The 11,888-nt window shown below is 40.7% G+C and overlaps 1 protein-coding gene across 5 annotated transcripts; it reads right to left on the bottom strand.

Moving 5' to 3' along the window:
• Positions 1-1,938: 1,938 nt before the first annotated feature.
• On the bottom strand, positions 1,939-10,993 carry LOC133272601 (toll-like receptor 7). Of its 5 annotated transcripts, XM_061459927.1 has the most exons (4): positions 9,810-10,993; positions 9,369-9,414; positions 6,099-6,145; positions 1,939-5,552 (listed from the first exon to the last, which is right to left on the bottom strand). In XM_061459927.1, the coding sequence occupies exon 4, from the start codon at positions 5,535-5,537 to the stop codon at positions 2,412-2,414; it is 3,126 nt and encodes a 1,041-aa protein (XP_061315911.1). In that variant the 5' UTR covers positions 5,538-5,552; positions 6,099-6,145; positions 9,369-9,414; positions 9,810-10,993; the 3' UTR covers positions 1,939-2,411. The 5 variants fall into 5 exon arrangements, with proteins under 5 accessions (XP_061315911.1, XP_061315909.1, XP_061315910.1 ...); XM_061459925.1 differs by lacking the exon at positions 6,099-6,145; XM_061459926.1 differs by lacking the exon at positions 9,810-10,993 and having other exon boundaries at positions 9,369-9,787.
• Positions 10,994-11,888: the final 895 nt, after the last annotated feature.

Genomic DNA, 11,888 nt, shown 5'->3' with positions numbered 1-11,888 from the left:
TCAATGGAAGAGGGGGAAGTACTTCTCTCTTCAAGCTTGGAAAGCCCAGGTGACATTGTCTCCCTGCCCTAATCAACTAAGCTGAGAAAGAGGATCTGATCTGGGTAGACATGGTGTGGGGAGGTAGGGGAAGATGGTGTAGGAGTAACTGAGGAGCAGAGGTTCTTGTTTCAAACATTACCTTATGAAGAGAATCATATTACAGCTCATGTTATCATACTTAGAGATACAGATTATTTAGGTTTACTAGCAGAACCATCAGAAAGATGCATTATAAAAACATATTATTATTTCCATAAACCTCACTTTTTTTCAAGCAGGCCCTCCAATGTTACCTGCTTCTTATTTAATCAATAAAAATGCTGTGACAATTTTAGAGGAAAGAAGACTTGTTATCTGTAATAATATTATGTGAGGTTTGGTTTCTTTTTGTGTTCTTGTCTGTCAGGTTGCCTACCATTAAATAAAAAGGGGGATATTTAAAGAAAGGACCAGGCAGAACTGGTAGGTGGGGAGACACAGGAGGCAGCTGAAATAAGCAGGTTCAAAGCAGTTAAGAGTGTTGGTTCCCTAAGAGTTAGAACTGTTGCCAAGACTGGTTGTGAGAAAAGAAAAAATGCTTTGAGAGAGGGGACAAGCTGCCTAGGCTGTGCTGTGGACAGGAGCACCCAGCAAGGTCAGAGCATGCTGCCCTTCTGAAACAGAGAGTAATCATCACAGCAAGCTGAGAGCCTGCCTGTGCCATGCACAGAGATTTAGGCTTCAGCTGAAGTATTACTGTCATATGTTTGATGAGGTTCTGCTGTGAACTGGGGTGGGGAACAGGCCCAAGTGTTTGTATTTCTGAGCAGTGTTTCTTCCCTTTTTCAGGATACATCTCTAAAGTCAGACCCATTCCCAGCTAAGGTTTTTAGTGGTGCCCCAGATACTGCTGAGGGAGAGGGGCCTGCCTAGGGAACAAGGAGGTGAAGGAGGGCCCGAGGCTGCTCTGAAGGACATAGCACAAACAAACAGTGGGATGGGTGCTTTCCTTGTACATGTTTTGCACTTTGAGTGACTGTGTTTTGTTCTGGAGAAGGTCTGAACAGATGGAGGGGAGTCAGCCACTTTAGCATGGCTCCAGGCCCCAGCCCTGGCTAGACCTGCAAGCACCATCCCAGTTAATATACAAGGGGCTGTAACACAGGACCTGGGTGGAAACAGGGAAGCCGAGCTCCTAAAGCTAATAGCACAGCATGTGAGAGGAGACCTTAGTCCTCAGGGAGGAGCCAGCTCAGCCAGCAGCCAAGGAAGCAGGTGAAAGGCAGAATGAAGAGATTACTTGGAAATTAGTAGTAAATGCTTAATTTAACTGCTGTCATGCCCTAGTTTAGCTGTGTTTTCCTCCATTATTTCCACATCTTCTTTCTCTTTTCTCTCTTTACATTCGTCACTTACCACTTCCTCTGTTTTACTTGATTCTCTTCACCTGCCTTGTGCCTCTTCTTTAGCCTCTGCTGTCCTGCTCCCCCTTCTTGCTCCCACACAGCAGCTCCATGCACAAGGACTCTCTTTACCTTGTAACTCCTTCCAGCCTACAGCCTGCAAACCCTTTTGAACTTGTTTCTCACATAGCTTCCCATTTTAGCTCATACATGTTCTTCAGAGTTTCTTCAGGCTAGTGAGCTTTTGGACAACACAACAGAGGGAGAGCTCCCATACCACAACCCAAGCCCCTGACAGCAGTCCCACCTGAACTTCCTCTCCCCAGTGATTAGGGCTGTTGTCCCCTCAGAAGCGGTAGGCTTGGCAGCTGTAAGCCTGAGATGAAAAGATAATCATTCTTAGATTTTCCCAACTCCTAAAATTAAAATATGAGCTCTGCTTGAGGTATTTTCTGAGACAAATGTGTCAGCAGATACTTTTCTTGTTTTCCATAAATACACCAAATACAGAAACTATAATTTTCTGTTAAAACTACATTTACTCCAACAGAGATCTGAACAGCAGCAGCTTCAGGCACAGCCAAACTCCTCCTGGCAATCTGTGTACTAGGATAAGCTGAGCAAGTGTCTCACCCACACCTGACCCAACCACAGGTCGTGCTGGAGGCCTCCAGTGAACTGAAATCTGGAAGTGGTGATTCTGTTCTAAACCAGGGACTTCCAGTAGGTAGTGCATCTTCTCTTGTTGTGCAGCAGTCAGTGCCAAGCAGGGTGAATATCAGCTAAACATCCATGCTGGCAACAGTTTCTGTTCTGTCTTGTCATAGCAAAACAAGTGAACTATCATTTGGGACTAATTGTGCGTTTCTTTTTGGGGTACAATATCACAATTAACATTTATCCTCTACACTTTGACAGCTTCTCCAAATGAAGTTTAGGATATTTTTCTCATCATGCATCATAATAATATTTACAGGAAGGGCAGAGCTAAACAGTTTCCTGGAGAAGCTTGTTGTAAGCCAGGGTATTGTTCATAGCTATTGCATTTTTCAGGCACTGCCAGAAGTAGGGCTGAGATCTAGGGTTAGTTGGCCATTCCAGGACAGAACTTCTGCACAGCCTCTTCCTCAGCCGAACATACCTGGACTTCTGCAAAACCTTCTCAAGAAATATCAAGATAATGACATCTATTTTTTCATCTAGAAGCCGCTGGTGGGCCATGTAAAATGTTGTCTTGAAGTTGCCGCTTTTAATATACTTGTTGGTCAGTACAAATATGGTCTTTTTGCTCAGCTGAATGCTCTGGGAAAGGTTGTCAAAGACTGGCTGTCCTGGGAGCCAGTCCCTTCCTTCCAGGCATAAGTTGAACTGTCTGGCTCTTTCATCTTCCAGCCTTTCAACCAGTTCTTCCATCACCCATTCATTCACAGCTGGATCTTCATTGTCATAGGCAATAAAGGCATCATAGCAAGCATCTGGTGAAGGTAAATGGCGATAGCCCTTCCACTTGGCAGTGCAGTAATGATAACTATACCACACATCCCAGAAATAGAGATGGCTCATCACTGTGAACACCATAAAGCCTAGGACAGTTGAAGCTGACAGAGCATACAGGATCAAATATGAGGTGTCCAGCTCACAGGTATACAGATCCAAGAAAACCACGCTCTTTCCTTTATGTGCTCCTGGGCCAGCACAGGTCACATCTGTGGCCAGAAGAGGAATAGTCACATGAGTCTGATTGATCCACCAAACAAACCACACAGCATCACAGTTACACTTGAAAGGATTGCCATGCAACAGCAGCATCTTCAGGTTGTTAATGACATTTTCAGGGAAGCTAGATTTCTTAATTATTTGGATCTTGTTTGAGCTGAGGTCCAAGTATTTCAGTTTAAAGGCACCTCTGAGAAAATGTTTGCTCAGCCGTTGAATGTGATTGTTTCGGAGAATCAGGTTTTGGACTGTTGAAGAGCAATTGGACAGTTCTTGGGGAACAGTAGCCAGAAGGTTATTACTGAGGTCCAGAGTTTCTAGTTTTTTCAGATGGTGCAGGTTTTCCCATTTGAAACTCTTCATCTGGTTGTTAGTTAAGTTGAGGATTTTGAGTTCTGGAGGCATAGCTTCAAAAACACCATAAGGCAAAAAACTAAGAGAGTTGAAGGAAATATCCAGTTCTTCCAGGCCAGTCAGGTTCTTGAAGAATGACAAGTATCTAGCATTCCCATCCATCCATAAAACATCTAAACGATTTCCTCTGAATTCTAGGATTTGAAGAGACTGACTTTCCATTCCTGTGTTAGTAGAGGTAGAAATTTCATTCTCATTCATCATCAGCTTCTTCAGATGGGCCAAGTTTTTCATAAAACTAAGCATGTGAGTGACACCTTCTGCCAGAAAATAATGTTTGTTATTGCTTAGGTCTAGAATTTCTAGAAGTTTCAACTCCTTGAAAGCAGTTGAGTATAGCAAGTCAATCCTGTTGTTAGAAAAATCCAGGTATTTTAATCCAGACAAGTAGGAGAATTCACTTCCATTTAAAGTCTGACTTATTGCATTACCTGACAAGTTGAGGCATCGGAGGTAACTAAGTCCCTGGAAGTCTAAGGGGTTAATAAAAAATACGTTGTTTCTGCTTAAATCCAGAGTTTCTCCATATTTCAGGCAGTCTTTTTTGACTGAAGATTCGTAGGAAGCAGCCTCTTTGTCTTTGGACCTGCAACTTCGCCCGTACTCATCGTACTTGAAATAATGCATTTCCTCTAATACTTGCCTGTTGTATTGCTCTACTGAAATCCTAGGATTAGAGCAAAACCCATAAAAGTTGCTTTCACCTGAAGAAGGAGAAATTTTATTCACTGAGAGGTCTATGAGTTTAAGAGATGGGAATTTTTTGAACACACTCAGGTCAGCAACTTTAATAAAATTAGTCCCAAGATCCAAAACTGTTAGATTTCTAAGACTGAGCAATGGATCTAGATTTCCTTCTCTCAGTTCTTTGAAGACATAACCCCTGAGCCTCAGAGTTTCCAGGTTAGAGAGGGAAGAAAAATACTTAGACAAATTCAAGGTTGGAGAATACGTCTTCAGTTCAAAATTAAAGGACAGGTCAAGCTCTACAAGGCTGGGGATAAACTTCAGAAACTGAGCATCTCCAATCTCCTTTATGAGGAAATTTTGGGAGAGGTCAAGCTGTTTGAGATTCCTTAAGTTTTTAAACCAGCTACTGGGTATGCTCTGAATAGAGTTACTGTGAAGTCGCAAAGTTCTTAAATTTTTCAAGGAATAAAAGGCCTTTGAATGTATCTCAATTGTGCTCTTGGGGCAGGGAATACAAGGATATGGGGCATTATAGCAGCGTGGGCAGTTACCACTTAAATCAAGAATTTCTAGGTTGTGAAGGGTACTCAAGTCATGTTCTTGAATCACTTGAATCTTGTTATTGTAAATATATAATTCCTTTAATGTAGATGGCAAATTGGGAGGAATATGAGTTAAGTTGTTAGACTTCAGGGATAGTATTGTTAATTTTTTCAGCTCCAGAAAGGCTGTTTTTTCAATTTCAAATGAAACATTGCATGGATTACGGTAGTAACAGTTCTGTCCCAGATACAACACTTCTATGTTTCCTAGCTCTGACAAATTGGCTTTTTGGATAGAAAAGATATGGTTTGCTTCCAGGCTCAGCAGACTTAAAGTAGTAGGAAGACCCCAGGGTATTTCCCACAGCTGGTTTGCATCCAAATACAATGACTTCAATCTGGTCAGGGCAGCAAAACTGCCATTCTCGATCTTCGGGTGTGTGGTGCACACATGGTCTTTGGGCCCCATTCTGACAGGCACACAGTTGCACCTGAAGTCAATCTCCACAAGGTTTACAAGATGGGCAAAGGATGCCGGATTGATATGGGGGATGTGGTTAATACTTAAGGTAAGGTTGGTAGCATTTGCAGGGATTCCTCTGGGGACTTCCAGGAGACGCCGATTGGTGCAGTCCACTGTCACAGTACCTTCGAAGGTATTAACATCACAGGGTAAACTTTTGGGAAACCAAGTTCCTGACAGCAGCATCGGAAATGGGAAGAGCAAGACAAACGGCAGCACGTTTGACATCTTTGCATGAGGTACCTTAAAATAAGGAAATAGGGAAGAATTAATTTAATGTGATGAGAGCATGTCATAGGACATTAGGTCAAGCAAGTGCTTGGTCAGACAAAATACACAGCTAGCCTGCGGTCCTGTCTCTCACACTGGCTAGAACTGGATGTATAGGGAGGATTATAAGTTTGGGGGAGGCATATGTTAGTATTTCCTCAAATGCTTTCTTTCTTATTACTGAGTATCAGAGTGTTAAGATAACTATCACTCTTTAAATAATGAATCGTAAAAAAAAAATTACTGAAAAAAATGACAAGGCAGGTGATTAAAGGCTATGTCTCTGTGAACTTTCTTCTTTAAAGGTGTTAAACATCCATCAGTTTTCCACTGTATAATAGCATAAACAAGCAAAATTAGGTTTTTGAAGCATGTGAAAATCATGTAAAACCATACTAACAGGTGTGTGCCTATTTCAAATTTCACATTATCATAGGGATTCTTCCTCTAATATGTAGTAGAATGGATAGATGGTCAACTTAAGCCAGTCAGTGGCTATACTTCTATATGGTTTAATACCCCTTTGCATTTTCACGGGCCAATAAGGACAGAGCTCCAAGAGGGCACTGTAGCAATGCAAATGTAAAAATGAAAGATTTTCATGGACTTAAGATTGATTATGTCCCATAAAAGAGTAATAAGCAGTAAACAAATAGAGGCAAAGTCCTACAGGCATTTAAAGAACCTTCCAAAATATGCCCTCTATCTGTCAAGTCTTTGTGGTCTTGCCTGTTTTATAGATTTCTGTCTTTAGGGGAAGAGCAATAAGCTTTTCACAACTTAATAGTTACTTCCTCAGTAACAGTCACTGTCAAAGCAACCCCATCCCTCTGGCCAGAGGCAGCCAGCCAGGCAAGCAGGCTTCCTGCCATGGCTTGTCTAGCACAGGCAAAGGGGCCATGACTATTTTTCTGTTGCACAGCCTTAACTGCCTGTGTCTGGTGCTGGTCAAGAGATTTAAAGACAAAAACCCCACAATAATGAACATCATGGTTTCTCCCTGGAAAACTCAGTGTAGAAGGCCTGGAAGATGCATGGTACACAGAGTGCTCTTAAACAACCAGTATTAGTTATGCTTGTAATAAGATCGACTAAATGTAAATACCCAGTTAAGCAGCTGAAAATCAGGTGATTAGGAAAAGCATTCAAGACACGTGTAAAAGTTTTTTTTTTCTATTTAGCTGGGACACAAAAATATATAAAGACCCTCTGAAACAGCATGTGAAAACCCTGGTGAGTTTTGTCTAAGACATGCCTTGCAAGTGACAGAGAGATTGAGGCTTCTGTTGCGTGCATTAGCTGAGGTTACTGTGCTAAATCTACCTATGTATCTGTGTATCTGGAGGTGTACTCTGGGGACTAGCAGGGCAGTAGATGGGTAGAGAACCCAGATCAAGTCTCACACAGCACCCCACTTCTGCTATCTGGATTTAACAGCCAAGGGGAGTCACCCTGGGGATTTGTTCAGTCAGCTTTTGAATTGCAGAAGGAAAAAAGTAAAAATCCACTGCAGACCTCAAATTCAGTGTAACCTACTACTGTGCTACACCACAGCCTTTCTTCTACCACAGTTTCCCATTGCCAGGAAGTGCTATGGTGGTTTCTTCTTTTCAGCTGATTTTCATGAAAAAAAAAAAGCAGTGTAGGTAAATGTCCCAGCTGGTAGCCATGACTATCATTCCAAGGAAAGCTGACCTGGAATAACCTGGCCATGACTGTAAATTCATATGTAATTGTTTTCAGCCCTCATGGACTCATTTGTTAAGAATGAAAATAACTCACCCAGACAGAGGTTACTGGGTAAGACAGTTCACCAGTGTCTTCAGTATGGTCTAATCAATCAAGTTTAGAGGATGATGAACTTTTCTGATTTCCTAGTATTGACAAGCACTTGGATGAATATGGTGAATAAGGATAATCAGAGTAAGTGGTGAGCCAATTTGGAGAAGGTAAAGCACATTCATTCCCTCCTGCCACCCTAGCTTTTTTTCTTGGAACTCTTTTTTTTTTTACCCGTATTATATGGGCAGGCATATGGGAGGGAGAAGGAAGGCCTCTACCATTGATATCAGTTAGAATGGAAAACTCATGGTCTTTCTTTGAACATTGCTGAAGAAAAATCTGAGTATGTTCTTGTAAATATTTTGCCTTTCTTCTTTTTCAAAGGACACACTATATAATGCATGTAAAAGACTTTATTAGATTGATGAAAACCAAAGAGTTCTTATCCTAACTGAATGGCCCTTGGTACCCCAGCTCTCGCTTACTTCCATCTCTTGCTTTACCAGACCAATGTACTCCAGGAGCCAAGGTCATTGGCCAAGGCAGGTGCCCATGGTGCACAGCAGAGAGGTGGCAAAGAAACCACGGAGATCTGCACTGCAGGGTATGTTGCTCTATCTCATGGATGCCATTTATTTTTATCCACCCATGCATGCCACAGCAGACCATGAACTGCTGACCCTCACCAGCCACGAACACAGTACATGCAGCCATGAAAGAAGATACTGACAACTGCCACAGTTCAAACTCCAGCAGCCTATCTTCCTTTAAAAGAAGGAAGGAAAACATCTGCTGCTAACTGGGGGTCAAACTACAGATTTGCTGCTCTTGAGGAAAAGTTAATTAGCATTAACCTTTAAAGATCCTCTAAACCAAATTAAGACCCTCTGGCCAAGCACTAGAGTAGGAGCTGGACAACGTGAGATTGACACAAACTTTTTACATACTCATACTGGCCACTGCACTCAGGCATCTAATTTTAGGCACTTACCCAAGTTCCTCAATTCACTGACATCAAACTGGGCTGTACTGACATTCAAGAGAGAGCAGAAGAGATGCAAGGGAGGCCCTGCAGGCACTGCTCAGCTCTGAAGATGGAAGTCTACCCGACTGCACACCGAACAGAGACTAACACTGCAGGTTTAAGTGCCTAAAATTAACTGCAATGAATCTGGGCCTTAAATGTCTACATGAATATATTTGTGTGTTTCTTAAGAAGTCAAAAAAATGCCTTTTGAGATGTTCGGAATGCTCACATTTTCAGCTCTTACATATTGCAGTATTTTTAAGAACCTAAGTGTTGTTGCAGAGCCAGCCTATCTCCTACCATCTTTGTGCTTCATTTCTTTGTATAACTTTGTTTCCTGATACCTTTTTAATGCATTAGCTGTCTTAACTGTAAACTGCTAAATTCTGGTGCTGTGTCTATCTATCTGCATGTGTAACACTGTTACAGTACAAGAACAAATAAAAAAAGATTGTTTTAATTAGAAGAAACAAGAAACACTGACTTGTGCAATGTCTTTGCTAGTTTGAAAGCTCAGCTAGAGTATACACATGAACATTTGGCTTTGCAAGATGTAAACCAAGTACTAATTTGTTGATATTAACCAGCATATGCATGAACCCATACTGATTTAGGGTATTCAAATACAATACAGTTCGATGTTTCTGAAGTATTCTTTTTTTTTTTTCTGTAGGTGTTCCATATGTACTTTAAATGGTGACAGAGGAAAAAGCTAGAGAAAAAAGAGCACCTCAGAAGATACAGCAGTTAGAAAAGACATTATTATACTCATTCTGTAGCACAGCAGTACAATTAAATAGTAGCCATTTAGGCTCAAATAAATGCTTTCCTTTCCTCGCATTATGTATTGCAGCTTCTAGCTACAATAGTAAATTGGAATATTTAGAAAGCAGAAAAGCAGAATATGGTCTTGTTGGCTTTCCACAACAGTTCCAGTCAAAAAGGTTTAAAAGCAAATTTAAAATGAAAGTTTAACCTACCATTTTCTGTGTGCTTCAGATCTGGCAGATTTGTCACTGGAGGAGACTGTAAATCGAAGCAGGAAAAAAACAGCATAAAAGAGGTCCCCACTGGTTCAGCTCAGGTGCAGAGAAGAGTGTAAGGTGACATAACTCACTCAAGACAACAGCTCTAATCACTATCACTACTCTCCAGCTGGACTGCAACTTGAAAAAACAATTAAATGTGAAACAACTGCTGCAACCTACTTCCTCAAACATTTGTAGTTCAAATTAAAACAACAGTACTTCATTTACTCCTCCACGCCCCATAAAAATAACTGAGTACTTTTTTTTGTCATTTTCCTACAACTTCTCACATGACTCATGCATCCATGTGCGTTTTGGTCTCATGTTGCAATTTGCTCTCTTCTTTGCTACACTTGAACACGGTTTAAATTTCAAACTGTGTATTTTACCTACCTACAGTGTTATACCATAAAGAACTATAATAAAATCTGCTCCAGAAAGATGAACATCCAAGCCACAGGAAGCCCCAAAGGAAGACAATTGCAAAATATTTGGGGACACAGCATGAGATCAGTCAGCTAGGACACTAGTATGCTACGTAAGGGTAACATTCACTTCAGACAACTAAGATTTGCAGAAGCTCAAGTTCCTTCTTTCCTGCCCCCCCTTTTTTTTTAATGTAAGCTGCACAGAGAGACAGAAATTATTAATTTCTACTAACAGTGTTTCAAATTTGAAAATTTGGTAATTTTCATAAATATAATTTGGTGTTTCTTTCTTTTGTAACTTCAAGAACTAGGACAGATCTCTTAAGCTGAATACTCTGCGGAATAAATGTCTATTAAGTGAAAGGGACTCTGGGGGAAGGGAACCAAAATAAACCAGGAAAAAAGGGTAGTGGTAAGGGCATAGGAAACAGTGTACAAAAGAAATTAAAACTTTGTGGGAGAGCATAGAAGGGACCAAGTTAATAATGACACTGCTAGGCTTCAGATGGTGACAGTCCAGCTTTTCATGGAACACAGTGTCTGAGAGCTTCTTTCTTAGAAGTTCTTATGCTTAGCAGGACAGAGTAGTTGAATGGTTATGATATTTATTAGATGGGGTGGTTGGAGATTTTTATATCTTCTTTCCCTATGTATTTTTCTTTATATTTTAAATAGCAGCTCATAATTTCTCTGACTGAGATGGAGCCAGACTGGATCGTTTTGGAAGACTGGAACCTGAAAAATGAACACAGAAAGAATTTGCAATCATACTTTAAAATTCCCTGGTTTTAGTGGCAGAGTCTTACAGACATAAAGAAAACCAAGAAAGTGTACAGCATTATTACCATTTTAATTAAGGCCTAGGAAAGGGCTCATTAATTAATTATAGGCTCAGGACTATATTGCTCACCTTTGTGCCTGATTACTAGAAGTACCCAAATAAAGTACAATTCCTCTGCTATTTATTGGTAACTGGAATTTACTTTTCACACAAGAGGCACTGAGGTTTTCATTGTGGGTTATCATAACTAAAGCAGACATCTCACTAAAATCCTTGCTGCCTTCTGCAAGGCCATTCAATGCATTTCTGGTAGGAGGAAAACCTTAATTGCAAACACCCTATGCTAGCTATTCTACTGCGAATGTCTCCTAGATTGTGTACCACCAGAAGAGAAATACAGCTTTCATTCAGTTATTCACCTTATTAAAAAGCAAATTTGCTTAATTCATTGTGAATAAGAGAATAACTTGGCCCACACTGGATTGTGAAAGTTGATTTCTTCAAGCACCTAACCACGTCTGTGATACATTATGCTTGAACATGAGATCCTTAATGCCTACTCACTTAGATTGTAAGTAGGTTTTCTAAAGCACAGTGGCCCATCACCCAACCCTGTAATTCTTGACAGGTGCTCGGTGCCTTTGGAGATCTTCCTTGCAGTCTATACCTACAAACTTTGGAAATTCTAATAGTTGTACTGACACTTTACCTTTTCTTTTGGGCTAAGGCTGGTTTGGTTTCTTTTAATTCATATTAGGAAGGCTTGCTGTCACACAGCCAAGAGCATACGAGTTTCAATTCCATGCAGAGTGAAACTGCAACTTCAGCTGAGCACTACTAGAAACATAGAGGGCTTTTTGCCTTTTTCTTTTTTTTGCCTTTTTCTTAAACCTAAGAAATGTGGGAAGCAAAATACAGCAATATTTCCCTTCAGAAGGCTGGGGTAAATTCAGAGGAGCTCAGCAGTCCAGAACTTCACAACTATAATTTGATTTTTAGAGGTACAGAGGGTCACTGATTTACTAATAAAAGTTCTGGTTTCCTTCAGATGTTGTGCAAAATCTCTTTTACCTCCTGTGAAACACAAAGTAACTGAAAGCAGAAAAGTACTTCCTACCACAACATGTGCTAGGGGAAGACCCACTGGTAACAATGCATGTATTTTGCCACCTGTGAGCAAAGAATATAATCTAAACTAGAGCAAGAGTCTCTATTTTATCTACTCTCCTTAATCTGTCATCTACAGGTTAGGGTTTCAGTTAG

This window comes from Pezoporus flaviventris, unplaced genomic scaffold, assembly GCF_033815535.1.
Source record: "Pezoporus flaviventris isolate CSIRO_AGI_PZ_B2104156 unplaced genomic scaffold, CSIRO_AGI_Pfla_v1 ptg000030l, whole genome shotgun sequence".
In the NCBI taxonomy this organism is placed as follows: domain Eukaryota; kingdom Metazoa; phylum Chordata; class Aves; order Psittaciformes; family Psittacidae; genus Pezoporus; species Pezoporus flaviventris.
The sequence above is the reverse complement of the archived record's forward strand: the minus strand, read 5'-3'. Positions and strand labels throughout refer to the sequence as shown.

Excerpts from the sequence above, each read along its gene's own strand:
- LOC133272601 (XM_061459929.1), bottom strand. The coding sequence starts at position 8,150 with ATGTTTTCCTTCCTTCTTTTAAAGGAAGATAGGCTGCTGGAGTTTGAA. Across the intron at positions 5,549-7,993 it reads GCATGGGTGGATAAAAATAA|CTCATGCAAAGATGTCAAAC; the intron begins ATGGCATCCATG and ends ATTTTAAGGTAC.